The sequence below is a fragment of the Glycine soja genome, chromosome 19 (assembly GCF_004193775.1).
Source record: "Glycine soja cultivar W05 chromosome 19, ASM419377v2, whole genome shotgun sequence".
Lineage (NCBI taxonomy): Eukaryota > Viridiplantae > Streptophyta > Magnoliopsida > Fabales > Fabaceae > Glycine > Glycine soja.
The window spans coordinates 43,378,408-43,397,800 of NC_041020.1; the positions used below are offsets into that span (position 1 = coordinate 43,378,408).

The 19,393-nt window shown below is 29.7% G+C and overlaps 2 protein-coding genes and 1 pseudogene across 2 annotated transcripts; all 3 read left to right on the forward strand.

The window, feature by feature from the left end:
* Positions 1–1,338, forward strand: LOC114400100. Its single transcript, XM_028362384.1, has 2 exons — positions 1–97; positions 201–1,338. The coding sequence occupies exon 2, from the start codon at positions 261–263 to the stop codon at positions 1,080–1,082; it is 822 nt and encodes a 273-aa protein (XP_028218185.1). The 5' UTR covers positions 1–97; positions 201–260; the 3' UTR covers positions 1,083–1,338.
* A 1,877-nt stretch (positions 1,339–3,215) lies between these two features.
* Positions 3,216–6,328, forward strand: LOC114400102 (annotated as a pseudogene).
* Positions 6,329–15,411: 9,083 nt separating this feature from the next.
* Positions 15,412–16,704, forward strand: LOC114399491. Its single transcript, XM_028361688.1, has 3 exons — positions 15,412–15,823; positions 16,060–16,165; positions 16,532–16,704. The coding sequence occupies exons 1-3, from the start codon at positions 15,785–15,787 to the stop codon at positions 16,666–16,668; spliced, it is 282 nt and encodes a 93-aa protein (XP_028217489.1). The 5' UTR covers positions 15,412–15,784; the 3' UTR covers positions 16,669–16,704.
* Positions 16,705–19,393: the final 2,689 nt, after the last annotated feature.

Below are 19,393 nucleotides of genomic sequence, written 5' to 3' on the forward strand. Positions count from 1 at the left end.
GCGGCTTGTAAAATAATATATCATCCGTGTTAAAAGGCAAAGGCATTTAGTCTTCACATCTTGAACAAAGCTTGCAATATCTTGGTCCAATCTTTCAGTTAAAATACTCCAAACATCATTGTTTCTAGTATCATGTTGGTAGTGTATTGTAATCTGATTTCTCAACTTCGCACTGACTAAACTTTTTCTTGTATTGACAGAGCAATGAGGATATCAACCACAGGTTTGTTTGTGCCAAGCTTGAATTGATAGTAGCAAAAATGGAAGCCAATGCTAAGATAAAGAAATATGAGGAGACAGTTAAACATTTGTATAAACTTTTAAAGAAAGTTTGCCAAGAAAGAGACGAAGCAAGAGGCCAACTTCAATTGATAAGGAATTTCCAAGCATCTACCCCAGCTGAGACAAGCAGTACTATTCCACAAGTTGATCATCCATGCCTCCAATACAAAACAAAGCCATCATTGAATAGCACCAAGGTATCAAATTCAAGTTCCAAAGTATTCTCAAATCATCCATGTGATTTATCCTTGTCAAGTCTCCACCCAAATGAGAAACATTCCTCCCAGAGCTTATCTCACACAAGAATTGCTGAACCAAGCAACTTGACCTTAACAAAGCAACCAAATCATATGAAGGCAGACATAGGTGCTTCAAGAGATAATAATATGGTTGATGGTGCTTCCCTAGTGTTTGATAAACTTGTTTGTGGGAAACCCTTGCCTCAAATTGGTAGATTGTTGCAAAGTGTAACAGAAGCTGGACCTTTGCTTCAAACACTTCTAGTTGCTCCTGCTCCACAGTGGCAAAATCCTCCTTCTTTGTCTTCCTCTGGCCTTACACTTGGTACACAAGACAATAGCTCTTCTACTAACACAGATGATAAGGCAAATGTTAATCCAAATGGATTCATTCCAACTTCTTTGGGTTTGGTATTTCCAGGGAATTCTCATGTACCTTCTCAGATGTCTTATGCATCCGGTTTTGGGTTAGCGCTAAAGAATGAACTGGTGTCATATGTGGGTATGGATTCCAATATGATGCACAATCATGCATTAACTGGAAAAAAGAGAAAACTTTGAGGCTCGCAGCTCTGTTCCTCCCCCTACTCTTTTTTTGCATAGTAATCAGGCTTGCATTTTTTCTTATTACTTAAATTTAAATAGTATGTGAGATAATAGATAATGATCAACCATATGTATAAGTTAGCTACCGTCGCTAAGTTTAATTGCACTGCCTTGATTTTTCTTAAACTTTTGCTAGATGAATCATGTGATGTACATAGAAATGAGACTGTTGAATGAGAGTAATGACCATGACCATGGTTACTTGGTCAGAAATAAATTATGCATGTGCATGTGCTCCCTTCTTATTTTATTTTCTTTTTTTTTTCTCTCCTCATTAAAGCTTTGAAGTGAAACCAACAAATCCTCAAAGTTTTTGGTCTCTTTGCTCTGCGCTTTTGTTTTAGCCTCGAGACATCATGCTCTTAGACGATATTTAACAAGTAATATATGGAGCAATGCAAACTAAAAGAATGGCGGTGTAGACTAAATAGATGAAGCTATCAAATTCTGATGTACAAACGTCACTGATTACTGATGAAACCATGTTTTTCTTCTTGGTCTTTACATATGAGCATAAGCATTATTACTCGGGAAGGAAAAAAAAAAGCAGTAGTGAACTTGGCATTCCCTCGAGGTATATCTTTCCTATGATACATTAAAATTCATTCCTGAAGATCGATTCACATTTTTTAGGGGACACAAACTTTATCTAAATTGCTTTGGGTTGAAGAGGAAAAGTCCGAAAAACCCTCGGCTAAGAAATATACAAGCTAAAATATCATTTTGTTCTATTATAGTTTTGCATTTTCTCAATTTTGTTATGTGTTTATGAATGGATTCAAAATAGTTTTTTCGTCAATTTTCTGCTAACACTGTTAGTATTTTTCGTTTTAAATAATTAATTTTAAAATAGTGATGACTTTAATCACTATTATGTTTAAATGAGTTTTTTCTATCATTATAAGTAATTAATATGTTTGATTTAAAAAGAGTGACGACTTTTAAGTGTCACAATTTTTTTTAATGAAATTCTAGAAAGTTATAAATCTTCAATCTTGTATCTTCACAATATTCAAACGAAAAATCAATTTAAAACTTTCCAAGAAAAAAAAATCCAACTTTAATGACATGTGTTAATCTAGTGCCCAAGTGAATGAGACTGAAAATTTGGCAAGATTAAAGTGATAGTTAAATTGTACTTTCAAGATTAAAGTGAATGACTATTTTTCCTTTCATCCAAGGTTTTTATTTCTTCTCTTAATAATTTTTGTATTTTCTTCACGAACGATCTTTACTTAATTATATGTTTTCGGAATTATTCATTGAATAACTGACCTTGTGTGTTCTTAATTCGATGCTATTTGAATTGATTTATTTCATAATTCTATTAGGCATGGTGGATTTCAATTTCAATGATAAGACTTTTTTATTTGAAAAATAAAGAAACTTGAATCGAGGTTTAGGCACAGTGAAACGGGCACGCTATGTGGATTTAGAACTACTATGAGGTTACAGCGTATTGGACCTCTTGGCTTGTAAAATTGTAGCTTTTAGCCATGGATACATTTTGCTTAATTTTTGGATAGTTAATCTGTGAGTGGTTGCAGTTGTAGGTTCTTCCTACAATGTACTGCAAGCAGGAGGTTAGGAATGGAATGGTTCCAAACCATGCTTATCCATTTGTGTTTTACAGGGGAATGCCACGCAATGGGTCACCCCCTGGAGGCCTGATGATAAAGACGGTCACTATGTTTTTGCTGTTGGTGAAAATTAAACACCTCGGTGTACGTTATTCATCCTTATTTGAAGTCTATTGGGTGCAATGTGATGGTTGTTAGACTCCAATTTAGAATGGTTGCATTGCATATTGTTTCCAACCATTAAGTGTATGTTTGGATTAAAGTTAGAAAAGCTCAAATGTACTTTTACTCCCGAAGCAACAATTTCTTCTTTCTTCATTTGTGCATCAGAATTCACAATTATGCATTGAAATTTGCAAAAGTATTTTTCAAACTTTTAAAATCAGACATAGCCTAAATGTGTGTGGCGTAGTTTGGATTGACATGTTTGCATTACTGCATTAGTTATATGCTTATGTTATATGTACAATTCTTCTCTAAAATTGTTTTCTTTGTTATGCTTGTAGACAAAATTCTCAGTAAAATGGGTGAAGGTAGGTAATGCTTGGTTTTCAACAATGTTATTTCAATATTCTGCACTTTCTAGATCTTTTACATTAAAAGATTTTTTGTTTAATTTTATTAAAATCACATCCATGGACTTTCCAGATTTCTTTTTAATTCTTAGTGTGTTGGCCAAATTAATCTGTATGTCTAAAATTTATGCAGGAACTTTTAGCCAAGTGTTTGAATGCTTGGACAATGAAAAGAAAGAAATCGTGGCAAATAAAGTTGTTCGCTCAAGTACCGTGAGGCTGCAAGGACTGAAGTTGAAGTCTGGTTGAGGCTAGCCAGACATGATGTTGACGGTGCACGGTAAGGGTTCTTTCTGATTCTCTTTCATTATTGGTTGTAGATGCTAAAAGAGAATGTTGTATATTGGTTGTAGATGCTAAAAGAGAATGTTGTATAAGTGGTTTCATTCTTTGCAGTTGTGTGCAGATACGGAATTGGTTTGACTATCTTAATCATATTTGTATTGTAAGTATTTATTGATATTTGTAATTTGATTAAATGAAGGAATGTGCATTATCATGCGAGTTGAAAAACTTGTGGATGGATTTAAATGGTTTCAACAGGTATTTGAGAAGCTTGGACCAAGCTTATACGATTTTCTCCGCAAAAACAATTATCGTTCTTTATCAATTGATCTTGTTCGGGAGTTTGGCAGACAACTTTTGGAGTCTGTAGCATGTGTGTGGACATATCCTGTACCAACTACCAAACTATATATTTTATGTGTATTTGATACTCCTCTGTTGGGAGTTTAAGATGTGCATATATAATAATAAGTTAATAACTAATTTAATTGTGGATAATATAGTCTTTAAATATTTGAAACAAACTATATTTTTATTGAATTAGCACATATTAGATAAGTTAATCAATTGTACCTTCAAGTCACTTATATTATATCTCCCATATCTGCAGTTATGCATCACACTGATTTGAAGCCAGAGAACATTCTTCTTGTCTCATCAGAATTCATTAAAGTGCCAGACTATAAGGTATCATATTCTTACTTATTCTCCTTATCGTGATTCGACTTCATCCCATTTAAACTTTCTTTCTAGGAAAAAAAAATAAAGCTCTTTGAAAAATGATCAACATATTTGGAATATCATGCAATTGCAATTTTCCATGGTTGAAAAGTGATTGACAAGAATTAATCAGTGTTCTATATATGATTGAGATCCTGCAACCATAGGAATTAGGAAGCATTATCCCTTGTAATTTTCAATGATAAAAAATTCTACATTTTTCCTTTTTTGTTGGCTTATTCTTCATCTGTGGAAATTAAGTTTCTATCACGGAACACAAAAGATGGCTCCTATTTCAAGAATCTACCCAAGTGTCATTGAAATGTATACTCAATTGCACATTATATCCACGTTCCAGTCATTATATTTTCCGTTTGTTGTTTTCCTGTAGGTCTTGGGTGGAACTATGATCTTTGGAGTGTGGGCTGCATACTGGTTGTTGAGCTTTGCTCTGTAAGTAATTATCAGACTAAACCTTATTTAATTCCCTTTACTCATTATGCATGAAAGGTAGAATCAAAGTTGTTAATAGCACTTCTTAGCAAGGCCTATAACATTTAATGGTGAGCCATGGGTTCTTGTGTTGGTCTTCTAACATGGTAATTTAGATATTACGCATGGATTGTGCCACTATTTGTGCTATCACTATGTCACTATGGCATTTGTTATTGTAATCATTGCCATTACTTCTACCAACAAAACTTGTTTATAATTTTCGTGAGTGACTTGAGCAATTTTAGTTCATATTACTCTTTTTTTAGGGGGTTTATAGTGTTATTATTCATTGCATATGAGCAGGGAGAGGCAGTTTTCCAAACACATGAGAACTTGGAACATCTTGCCATGATGGAGAGAGTTTTAGAACCACTACCTCCGAATATGGTGGTCAGGGTCGAGTAAGCTTTTGAATTCTCTTTGCTTTTGGAAATATGCATTCTCTTTAACCTTTCTCTGGATTTTCATGTAATACCTAATCTTGCTGTCGTCGAGCTGAAAAGTATTTTAAAAGAGGTACACGATTAAGTTGGCCTGATAGTTCAACTTCAAGAGAAAGCATGAGAGCAGTTTGGAAATTGCCACAGTTGCCGGTATTGCTTACTCTGTGGTTGCCTGTATTTTCATATTCAGACAATTATTTCATGTATATTATTTATAAGAATATAGTTCAATCACCTGTTGATATTTTCTCTTCCATCTACTTGCTACTGTTTTGAATGACCATTTCTTGCTCCATGCTTTATGGCTACTTTCTTTCGTAAAGAGAATCATGTAGATATAGCTTGTGGTAAGTGCATAACAGGCTGGATTGATCAAATGCAAGTGAAAGTAATTAACCTTGATCATGTCAGAATTAAGATTTATGAGTATTCTTTTAACATTTAATTTTACTAGGAAAGTTCCTTGAATATCTGGTGTTATTCAAAACCAGAAGTACTTGTATTTTGTGATAGCTTCAAATTTTACATGTGAAGGAACTTGTGAACGTGTTCTTGTGTCATGTTCTATCGTCCAATTTTTTGCCATCAACATGACAACACCTGGAATGATATTAATGCATTCCCTCACCTTTATATTTTCTATATAATATTCCCCTGCAGAACCTCATAAGGCAGCATGTTGATCATTCTGCTGGCGATTTGATTGACCTCTTGCAAGGGCTTCTGAGGTACGACCCTTCAGAACCACTTAAAGCTAAGGAAGCAATGAGACACCACTTCTTCTTCACAAGAGATACTAAAAGATATGGTTACCCTTTATAAGTACCCCAAGCATAATGGCTGGGAAGAGAAAACACAGTTGAGAATGAATTGCATAGAATCACATACTTGAAATCGTTTGATTGTTTGCTCCACTTTATGGTGAGAATTGCGTTTTGTAATATGCGTTGTTTGTTATTTCCTTCTTTCTTTTCTTACCCTCTGTCGGCTTCCCCCTTTTCCCTGTTGGTGTTTGAGCAAGTAATTAATTGTCTGTTGAAAAACTCTTTTTTTTTTTAATCTATTGTCAAGAGGAAGTGTTAAAGTCGGATCCTAATGTTGTCTTCCTAATTCGTGATTGATAAGATAGTTGAAAGGGGTGGGGATTTGGCGTTTGGTGAGAGGGAATTTTATAAGTTTTGACAATATAGATTCAATTTATGGAAGTGTTCCAGCAATATTGGTCCTAGTGAAGAAGGTCACATTCAATGCGAAACATAGTTAAGAAAAACATTGGTTTTTAATTAAGGGGGAAAAAAAAATCTAAAAGACCTAATTCAACATAGTTACCACAAAAATAAAAATAAAAAGTTAATTCAATTAGTTACACTTATATGTGTTGACATAATGCTAGTTCATCTTCAGAGGACCAATTAAAGCGTAAGAAAATTAATCCATAAGAAATCATTAAATAAATTCTTAGGGTATGTTTGAGACAACCGTGAAAATTAAATTATTTTAATAGTTGATTATATGTGTGATCGATTATTGCTGTAATCAATTATAATTTAGAATAAGTTTTTGTTTGTGTAAGTTTGTTGAAAAGTAATTTAAAGATAAAATCCTAAAATTTTTCTCATATTTAATTCTCCTCCATTCTTGATATTCCTTTCTTTTATTATTATAATTTTTTTTATTCTATTTTCATTCTCAATATTCTCTCTTCCAATCAAATACTATTTTTAGTTGTATTTTTATTGAATCATAATAAATGGGTAACCATAAAACATAGTCATTGTAAATTTGATATTTTATTATTTGATGATTATTGGACACTTACAATTTACTCCCATAAGTCTCTTAAGACATTTATACAAATTTGATATTTTTTAAAGAAAAATATTATTTTTACAATAATTTAATATTTGTACAAATTGTTGTAGAAATGACATTTCTCTTTAAAAAAAAAAAAGAATTTTATATTTGAGAACGGACATATAGTAATTTTTCTTTGGAAACATTTGGAAACATGCCGCCTATGCCAAAATGACCCAAATGGGTTTCCTTTAGAAATAATTTCTCGATATGGGTCTGTTGACTCATTGGCAAGTGCACCAAATCGTTAAAAGTAGTAAAGTTCTCGGAAGTCCGAGTGTCGAATCCACAGGGACTTTGTTTGTACTTAGATTAATGCAAACCCAATTTAAAAGCAAGAGATAAGAAATTTAAAATTTAAAATAAAAGATAAAGATAATAGATAAGATAAGATAAAAGATTTTTAAAATTTAAAATAAAAGAAAAAGATAAAGTCAAGATAAGATAATGTTGAGAACTGACTTGCCTAACCTGCCTAGGATGTATGAGTTTATGATTTTTTCTTTACCAATTCAGGTGATTCTATCCCACCCACATCTATTCATTTACTTGCCGCTGATGCCTCACGATGACAAGCCTATTTTACCTATCTATCCCCCAAATGCCTTTGCAAAGACTCAACAGATAAAATGCATGAAGTTCTAATTCTAGATGTTTGCTTTGACGCATGGACATAATGCAATCACTCTATGCCTAGCAATGATTTTATTATGATATCTTTTCTTCTTGTTCTATTAGAAGTTATCCTCTCCCGAGCGTCTAACCCCTAAAACTAATGCATGCATATCTTCTTTAAATCTTATTTAGAAGTTACCCTCTCCCGAGCATCTAACCCCTAATAGAATATAAAGATGAGTATGCAAGGTAAAAACAGAAAAGAAAATAGGAAAGAAAAACCTGGTATTGCATTGATAAATAGTGAAGAGTACATCATACATTACAATGAGAAGAGGGGTGAAAGAAAGAAAGGGAATAAATGAAACCCCTAGGAGAGGGGGTTCTGTCGTGGTGTGTTCTGTCCCTTGGACTGACTCTCTATTTATAGCTGCTGAAGTGGGCTTTGGGCCTTCGTAGGCGCGCTCAGCGCGACACCCCCTCGCTCAGCGCGTGTAGATCGCGCGCTTAGCGCGCATGTTGTAGGCTTAGCGCACGCTTCTGTTAGATCGCGGGCTTAGCGCGCGTGTTGCAGGCTTAGCGCGCGCTTCTGTTGGATCATAGGCTTAGCGCGTATTGGACTGGACCTGCTTCAGATTTTCTTCTTTTCTTCAATTTTTCTGGCCTTTTTGCTAGTTACACCTCCAGTTTTTATATCTGCAACCAAAATTAAACAAAACATCAATTTTTTAATATTTAAGCGCAAATAACTGCTAAATAATTATTTTTAAAGACAATTTTGCCTTATTTTCTATCATCAAAATACAATTATTTAGCAGTTATCAGGGTTAATTCTAGAGGGGGTTTGTTTTTCAGATGTGTATCGCCATGTATGTTGGCGACACATACAAAATGGCAGAGTGTACATACAAAATGGCAGAGTGTATCGCCAAAAATTACAAAAACTAGCGTACTGGAACTTAAAATTAAAATTTCATTCTAACAAAAAAGTAATTAGTTCAAATAAAAATAGTGTCAAAAACTTTTAAAACTTGAAGGCCAAGGTACAAATTTTAAAGGTAGATTTTAAAGTTTCTATTATAATTAATTAAATTTAACTAGAAAAAAGAAGAAAAAAGAATGCACTTTCTACACATTAAAACTTTATTAAAAAAAAAAAAAAAGAAACCCTGCACACATTTTAAACAAAAAAGAAGAAAATACATGTACACACGTTAAACAAAGAAGAAAAAAAATGCTTACAAAACCAGCCTATTTCGCTATTGATTTTGACGATACAGCTCTGCACAGTGTCGTTAGTTTGACTGGCGACATACACTCTGTCATTTTGTATGTGTCGCCAAAATACATGGCGACACACATCCATATATTATAATTTTACGTGAAAAACAAATCCCCTCTAAAATTAATATGAAAACAGACTCATATCAAAAAATTGTTTCTAAAGGAAACCGATTTGGGTCATTTTGCCCCTATAGGTCTCTATAAAATATGAATACTCATCCTGGTTAGGTTACAATGACATGACATCAACAAAGACCTTTGCCCTTTATGGCAATTATTAAAGGCCAAGAGCATGGCAGCATGATTATGTTACCGACCACAATTTACGGCCATTTGAAAAATACAAAAATATATTTAGAAATAATAATAATAATAATTTATAACTATATATAAGGAGAATATAATATTTTATTATGCACATTATTATACCCATTTTATATTTATAATTACATTTATAAGTTATTATTTTATTCTTATAAGTTTATAGTTATTTTTACAAATCATTCACTAACTTTTATTATCTTTCTTTTTATTTAAAAAACATGAAAAAGCAATTAAGCATGGAATGCCTGTTTCATCGGCAATAATAATAATAATAATGGGCGAAATGTCGTAGCATTACAATCTGTCGGAGTCCATAATTCGATTAAGCTTGCAAGTTGCAACTCAATATCCAAACTCCAAACATTAACAGGGAAACACTGATTATAAACAAGCTCTGAAGATGCATGGCTCGTTGTAATCAAAGTTCAAAATTTATAGCATGTATAGTTTGGCTGTGAGTGACTGCACTAAAATGATTTTTTTAATGGTATTAGTAAAAAGTTATGTTTCACCTATGATAATATAAATTTTTGTTGGAGATGATAAATACACGAGATAAATATTCTTCTTTTAACATCATTTAATTTATTCAAAAATTAATTAAATTTTAAATTCCAGACTATTTATTTAAGTGACATTAACTGTTATTATTTTTATCAATAATTATTGATACTAAAATGAAATTATGAAAACAGTACTCAATAGTTTTAGATATAACTTAAAAATTAACATGGTTTTTTTTTTCCGCTTGGCATGTTATTGATTAAAGAACCAGGATATCTTTATGTTATTTTTGTTTTTCTGTTACTGAAATGATTTTTAATTTATTGGGAGAACAAGAAAGAAGACTCACAGAGAACATGGGAAATTTAACAAAGAAACATGAAACGTAAATTCTAATTTCAGTTTCAATAGCTGGAAGGAAATTATGGAACATCTCATTGGTTATAGTTAATATGTTTTAGGATTAAACACAATTATGATATTTTTATTCTTCAAAATTTAAATTTTTTTTCCTTTGTTGTTAAAACTAGTAATTTTAGTCCTTTTATTTTAAAGTAAAGACATTTTAGTCTCTTATTTTTTTAAAAATCTACAATTTTAATTATTTCATTAAAATAAAAATATTGACAGTTAAAAGATTAACTTTAATTAACATAAATTATACAAATAATCTAGCTTTATGTTGTCAAATTTGAATCACAACAGGTAAAAAAAAATTATTCATCAGTACTTTTTAAATTTGATGGAAAGATTAAAATTATAAATTTTATAAAATTAGATGATTAAATGTTTTTATTTTAAAGTAAGAAGAATAAAATTATGAATTTTGAATAATATGAAAATTAAATATTTCTATTTTAAAATAAAAGAAATAAAATTATGAATTTAAAAAATATAAGAGGAACGAAATTATATTTAAGTCTATTATTTAAGGAATCATTGTTGATTATTTTAATCCGAACGTATCTTGTACTTTAAAAAGGTAAGTAACTTGTATTCTATAAGATTTTATTAGTGTAAAATGAGAGAAATAAAATCAAAAGGTAAAAAAACTACATTAAGTTAATTTGAAGTTAGTTAAGTTTATAAGATTCTTTAATTTAAATAAAAGATGAACTCTTTTTATATACCTTAAAAGAGGTAAATCCATCATTTTTTTTTTTTAAAAAAAGAGGTAAATCCATAGAAATTATTTATCCGTGTGACCGAATTTGGGTCTATATATAATTTGATTTCGTCTCTTAAGTTCGATGCTAGATCCTTATGGTCGATTTATTGCATTAAATCAACTGGGTTAAGTAGCTACTTTAGTAGTACTAAAGATATAACCATTCTTTTCATAGTGAATTTTAATTAGTCAATAGTTACTGGTTACAGTCTTTTAAACCATGTTATAATAATAGTCATCTTATAAATCTAAACTTATCATACAATCTAAATTCTTCATATCAGTTTGGATCAATTTAAATTTATAAATGACCCATAATGATGAACACCCTAAAGACGTGAGAATCACAATAGCCAGATGACAACTTATCCTTGACACTGGTTATCTACTTTGAGAGATATAAGCTTATCCCGTTGTATTATCCTAGTATCCATATCTTTCATCATATTTCTTATATGAAATGATATAAGTTTGTTTCTGAAAAAAAAAAAAAAACAGTCACCTACTTTGAGAGATCGTGCTAATGTTTCAGCGAGAACATTTGATTCAACAGAATTTAGTTTTTAAAAATTTTAAATACTAAAAATAACTGTAGTATTTTATTTATAAGATAGTAATAAATTGAAAATTAAATCACTTTTTTTTAGAGAGAAAGAAAGTTACGATTTTAAATTCAAAATAGAAAAAAAAAAGATACAAGATATGTGATCAAAGACCTGGTTGCAAAGCAGAAAATTAAATGATAATGCTCTAATTAACACATGAGCCACATCATTATTTTGTCGCCTTACAAAACTCAGAAATATCACTAAAAGAGACCGTATTTGTAATCAACTTCAAAAAGAACATTGCGAATATTAAGCTCCTGCAACCAAGATAGAGCTTGGCAAATGCTCCAAGCTTCATCAGCTTCCATTGGCTCAGCACTTCCACTCTTCTAGGATGTTTTTGCTTTGAAAAATCAACCAAAATCTTTTTGGTTTAATTATCAATTTAGTTTTAAAATTATTTTCAATATTTTAATTTGATTCCAAAATTTTAAAAGATTCAATTTAACTCTTAAGTTCTTAAAAAAATCAATTTGATCCCCAAATTTTTTTAAAATATTTAATTTGATCTTCAAATTTTTAAAAAATAATCAATTTGATTTTCCATTATTTTAAATGGTTCAATTTGATCTTTAAGTTCTTAAAAACATAAAAATCAGATTGATTTATTTTTAAAAAAATTGATAATCAAATTATACCTTTTAAAATTTAGGAGATTAAATTAATTCATTTTTAAGAACTTAAAATATCAAATTAAATCTTTTAAAAATTTAGAGACAAAATTAAATCATTTAAAAATTTGACACCAAATTGAAATTTTTTTATCATTCTTAAAAATGATATATTCATTTTTTTAAGAGTGGTATATTCAATTCTAATTTAATGAATTAATTAAGATTCGTATTACTTTTCCAATCGATCAAGTGGTAGGGACTAGAGAATAGTTAACGTGACTGACATTAGCACGATATATATATATCAGCTTAATTCATGTATAAGGCCTCCCCACATTTTTCATGCCTTTTCTTTTTCCCTTTTCTCTTGAGTCTTTATAATATATATATATATATATATATATATATATATATATATATATATATATATATATATATATATATATATATATATATTTATCGCCATCAACTTTATCACAAAAAGTTAATAGTTTCTCTGAAGAGCAAGACAAGGACGAGCAGCCAGAGCGTGAATAGTAGTAGCAGACATTAGACATACATGCCTTGAACATATCGACATTGCTTCCACGAAATATGGCCAGCCATATTTGCTCATGGTCAATGGTGGAAAGCTGTCAGATACAAATTCCGTATAGAGAGGAGCTGAACCCTTTTTTTTTCGTGTTTATGTTTTACTAAATCAAATCACCTAGTCCTATATATTGTTCTTCGATTAACAAATTAACATTTAAACCAACTAATTAAGAAGTAAGATTTTTTTTTTAATCAAATGTGAATTTCATTTAATTATCAAATGTTCTAGTTCCGATGGATTGGCTCACTAATGCACATGGATTAGGTACATCCATTAATACTTGAGTTATTATAAACTCGTTTCGATGTCACTTATAATTAAAATACATTATTTTATTAAATGTGACTCTCACTATTATAAAGACTTAATTATAGTTTTTATTCTTAATTTTTTTAAGAATTTTATCTTTAACAAATTAATTTAACATATTTTATTTTTAATTTTTAAAAGCTTACCAATTTTATCTTTTGTTATTAAGTTGATGTGACATCTTAAATTAGTTGCACTTTTTATCATAACTTTTTACTCTTTGGTAAAACTTACCATTAACTTTTTCATTTTTTATAAATTTTATCCAATTAAAAATTTTCAAAAATTAAAAAGTACAATCAATCATATTATAAAACAATTAATAAAGATTGTATTTGATAAAAGTCGCTGAAAAAATAATTAAAAACTGAAAAACTATTAAAAATTAAAAAGTACAATTAATCATATTATTAAATAGGTTTATTGCATTATAAATATTTGATAAATTTATTTATTGAAGTAATAAATAAATATAAAATGAAAATAGATATTTTATATGGTAGTTTATAAAATTTTAATTTTATTATAAAATATATTTTGAGATACTTATAATTTTTATTTTTAGTTAATTTTAAACTCTTATAATTCTTTATTGTAGAAAAATTATTTTTATTACATTTCTTAATTTCAATTATTCTATTTTTTCATATTGTGTATTTTATTATTAATCTTATATTACATCTTAAAATATTTTTTCAAGTTTACAATAAAATAAAAATTAACCAATGTCTGTAATAAAAATAAAATTAAAAATAGCGTAACTTAGGTAGCTATCATACTTTTGTTATGTTGATTAGGCAGCTATCATACTTTTTATTATGTTGATTAGTGAAAGATTAAAATATGCTGTAATGTGATGTTAAAATAATAGAGTAAATAATTAAAATAATATAATGATTAAAATAAATAGTATAATATAAAAAATATAAAAACTTATCATATATCATTGTTTATATCTTGAAACATAATACTAAAATAATATAATAATGGTTAAAATAAATAATCTAATATAAAATAGCAAAATTAAAATAAAACATTATTGTTAACTAGAGAAAGAAGACAAAATAAGATATACCTTATATAAAAGAGTTAAAAAGAAATTTAATAAATATGTTAATGGAAGAAAATAAACATTGGAAATTAGAAGGTAAACTTTTAAACTTTGTTACTTGAAGTAACATAAAAAAAATGGTACGAGCTACTAAAATATATTTATTTAGCAAGCACAATTAATAAGATCAAAGAAAATTTTCAATTAGTAAAATATGTTAAAAATTAGTTAAAATGCTTCTCAAACATACACAAAATGATACATAAAAAAACATACACAAAATAAGATATAATAAAATAATAGAGAGAAAAAAAATCAACAATACATCTCATTATTATATTACAATCCAACTAGTCTAGAGTAAGGAATTCCAAATCTTTCTCTATAACAAATTTCAATAATTTTTAAAGATTTTTTCAATAGAAAAAAAAAAACCTTCTATCATAATTTAAATTTTGCAGAGTGTTTGGGACTATTCCATAGTTAATAGCTTATTCATGGTTTTTTGCGTAACTTTTATCATTGTAGAATGTCTTTGGTTGATATATCTCTATTCCTTTGGAAAAAGTAAATAAGGGTGTTGTTTTTACTCAACATGCAAACTTGAAGTATGAGATAAAAGAATAGTTTCAACAAAATTTACCTATTTAGTTTAAAAAATAATTAATTATTCAAGCAACACCGGATAGAAGAACTAGTTTTTAACATATCTCATTTGATCCTTTAAAAAAAAACTCATTTGATAGTAGATACGTGATTTGACCTTAAACATCTAAAAAATACGGAGAAGGAAGTAGAAGGAATCCAACTAATCTCTATCAAAAGTTTCAAAATTGATGGAATAACTCTGCCCTCTAAATAATTACTATAGCATAGTCGTTTGGGATTAACCACATGTCCAACGTATCATTCATGACAGCGGCAATTTATGTTTTCATTTTTTTGAAAAACGTTGAAGATGTAGGATTTGAGCATGGTACATGCATTGAGGTGCCAACTAGTGCCACTTTGGAAAGACATAAGGATCCGGGGTCCCACGCTTCACGTGAAGAATGGCCCCCATTGCCACGTAATAAGCAAACAACGGCGTTTGCTGCCCTTCACGTAGAATCTCCCCTAATCCTTTCTCCACCAATCCCCGTTTTGCTCCCACGTGGGGCTGTGGGTCCCACCATAGCTGCCTCACACTCTACTCATTTCTTTATGTGCCTTTTTATCTAATCTTTTTTTATATTATTATTATTATTCTCTCCTTCACCATTATGTTCTGATTCTTTCTTCTTTTTTTTTTTTAACATTGCTGTGCGATCTACCTGTATGTTGAACCACCTTCCTTATTAACCTAACCATTTTTATTTTCTTTCATGCCTTGGTTTTCACTTTTTCGTCATCTTTTCTTGTCCTTTCTCTCTTTTTTCTTCGATCTTTCTGGCCTTAATTTCTTCCTCTTCTTCCTATTCAAGCATCTTGCCTCCTCCATCTCTTTTAATTATAATACTTTGGACTATATATATAACGTACATAACCTTATACTAACCCATCAGATCATTTTACAAGTAGACAAACTCCCCCACCTAATACAAATATTAAATCTCACACACTTCCACTCAAAAGAATCAACTAATTAAGAGCCATGGAGGACTCTTCTTCCTCTGCTGCTTATATCCGCCTGGTGAGTTTTAATTTGCTTGACCTTTAAACCCCTCCTAATTCTATCTTTCTCGTTTATTTACTTGTCAAAATATTATTGTTTCTTTTGAAAAACATATCTTGTTTGTAATTTTAAATATTTTCCATTAATAATTTCTTTTGTTTCTTTTTGGTGGAATACATATATAAGTTCTGATGATGAAGGTATATATATGCACACATAAATATATATAATATAATTATAATACATATGTGTAGGTGCACCGTCTGATAGAGGAGTGTATCCTATTCAACATGAGCAAAGAAGAGTGCATGGAAGCTCTTTCCAAACATGCAAATATCAAGCCTGTTATTACCTCCACCGGTAAGGTCATTTGATTAATTTCACTCTCCTTTTGCTCATGGAAAAAAATAATTAATTAATTTAATTCGTTCACTGTTATTATGACCACTTTAGCTTCGCTCCAAATTAATTAATCAGCTTATTATAGCCTGGAGACAACCACCAACCACTATCGGCCCGGCCGGTATATACTAAAATAATTAACGTATTGATAATGGTGTACATCTGCGTCTGAATACCAAAACTTTTGAAAAATATGTACACATGTTGTATATACTTCATACTTGATGTTGTTAAAGTAATGTGTTGTCAATGTTTTCTCTCTCTCTCTCTTTTTTTATTCTATCTGTGAATGACACACGTGCATGCATGTGATCGCGCGAGCAGTTTGGAAGGAGTTAGAGAAGGAGAACAAGGAGTTCTTCGAGGCATACACGAGGAGCAGAGCAGAGAGAGCTTCGGAGAGAGAGACAAGGCAAAGGATCCAGAGCGTGGTTTCAGATTCTTCCAAAGAACGAATTTAGATTTCAGACGCAACCAAATCAAGGCTAATCGTCAAATAAATTAACGAAGAAGAGGACGAACATGGTTGTTTATGTAATAATACCCCAATCCAAGGGTAATAGTGACATGACCACGTTAAACCATATTGGACCAAGGGACAACATCGTTGATTTGTCCCAAGATGTAGAAGTTGAAGTCACCACTCTACACTGACTGGAAGAGTTTGACATGGCACACACAAGTGTCGTGCTATATAAATAATTTTTTAAGAAAAAAATGTGTGTTAGATTCGATGTACATATAAATTTAAATAATAAATTATTATTAAATATTCTATCGTTTGCATATTTTTATCGATATTTTCTTCATTTATTCTCAATTTTATATGGTCATTTTTATTTGAATTGAAGACCCTTGATTTAAATATATTTTTTTCCTTGGAATCAAATTACTTTTAGATACAATTCGTTTCATTATAATGTTATAATTATTTTAAGCAAACTTTTTTGTCCTACTTAAATTATGTTAAATTATTGGTTTATGACGTTAGAGGACACTTTTTAATTAATGCTTAGATTGGACGTGTAATAATGCGAGAAATTTTAAGATTAATCTGGTTTAATTTGTAATGGAGTAACAGTAAAAGCAGGAAAAAAAATGTTAATTAATGGTTGATAGGAACGAACATTGGAAGCAAGCGAAACTAAAACAAACACAGATTTTCAGGGTGTTTTAATTTAGTTTTGCTTTCATATTTCCAAATAATGATTTGGTAAAAATAACTATATACTATAAGAGATAGTAGTGATCGTCGAACGATACTTAAGAGTTGAAAGTTTATATTTTGAATGTGATAAGTAGAATTAAATAATATGAATTGATTTTTTTAATTAGAGGAAAAACTTAATTAATTTTATTTATATATGAATTTATGGAGTATATTATTTACTTTTTTTATTTATTCTGTTATTACTTTCTTCTCATTCTTTTTATTATTCTCATTTCTTAATTTTTTTTTTCTTATTGAAAAAAGTTTAGATGGACTGGATTCAGAACTCATTAGAATCAGAATAAATTTCAAGATTTAAATAATACTTATTTACATATTATTCATTTACAAAATTTTCATATTAAAATTGAACTCATATCTTATTATGAAATATGAGTTCGGTAATATTTATTTTCTTATTATTCTCATTTAGTGTGTGTGCATCGAAGCATGTTAGGTGTGTCTTTGTCTAGTATATTTGTCCCCTCGATGATATGGTGTGGAAACAGAGATTTGTGCATTTTCAAGGGTTCCGTTGTCTGTACTGTGTTTTTAATTTGCAATGGGTTCGGGTAAAACAATAATGTGGGTACATAAATAGCGCATGGACCATTGCTATTTGGTGGGGTCTTGTGGAATACTTTGTCTGTGTTTGGAATCGCAATCCAGTCGCGGTCGCAGTCGCAGTCCTTCGTAACGAATCACTCGAGATTTTCTGTTCACTCTCACTCTACTACTACCTGCATATTCATTTCTTCATCTTTTTCGCGTTTAACTAATCCAAAAACCTACTTCGTCTTCACTCTTCACTCATACTCATGGCTAGCTGCAACCTATTCACGCGTGACACAACCATCAAATTTATGGGGTAACAGCCTTCAGAAGATGCTTTTTTTATTTTTTTACAATTTTTTCTTCTTTAGTTAACTTAAGGTGGCGTTGTAACCTTACTTGTTAGTTTTACAATCTTGAGCATTTTTTCTTTCCTAATTTCTTTTTGGTCTCTTTGCTTTACAAAGCTAATGTTTGATTAACTCGAAATTTTATTTGATTAAAATAGAAATATTTTTATATACGATACCGCATGTATTTTACACATGAAATAATATTCAAATTGAGTAAGATTATTGGATTGTAAAATTTTTTACCCAATTATTTAATGTAATTGTATATCCATAACTTCATCTTGAAATTAATACAAATCTTTATAATAACCTAATTCAACTAGTTTATAATTTATTTAATTAGGTTATGGTTTGCTTTACTAATTTATAGTATTTTTTAGATATTATTCAAAATAGTGTTTAATTTTTTTATTGGTGTTGTTAATACAATAAACATCATCCCCGTGAAAGGGGTGATAGTGATAATAATAATAATAAAAATAACATGTCAATAACATGGTTGAGATTATATTTTTAAGACTTTTTTATGTTATCTTGTAATTTTTATAATAAATATTTTTTTCTTTTAATTTCTTAATTAATATCCGAGACTAGTTAACATTTAGCCTAAAGTAATTTATACCAACAAGAAGAATAAAAAAAACGGAAAGCACAAGACCAAAACCAAACGCACTATACTTTTATATTTTTATATGTTGTTTTAGAATCCCTTTGGAAGATTCATTATTATTTTTTTAATCTGATTATGTGTAACTCAATAACAATTAAATTTGAATAATTGAATGTTCAAGTCCTGACTTAAAGGTATGTTTGTATGGCATTGAACGACATTTGAAACGTATTTGAAACGTAAATACAAACATGCTCTTAAAAGTTAAAATTAAGCTAGCAAAAATATGTTCACAGCAATTAAAAATGAGGTTGTCAAATGCATATGACAAAAGTGGTAAAAATTAAAGTTTGTCTTCTAAATTTGGTACTTTTACTCTTTTTCTTGTATTATTTTCTTTCTTTAAAGCACCTATAGGGGTGGCGAGGAAAATAAGCTGGGTGCGAAAGAAAATTTGTCGT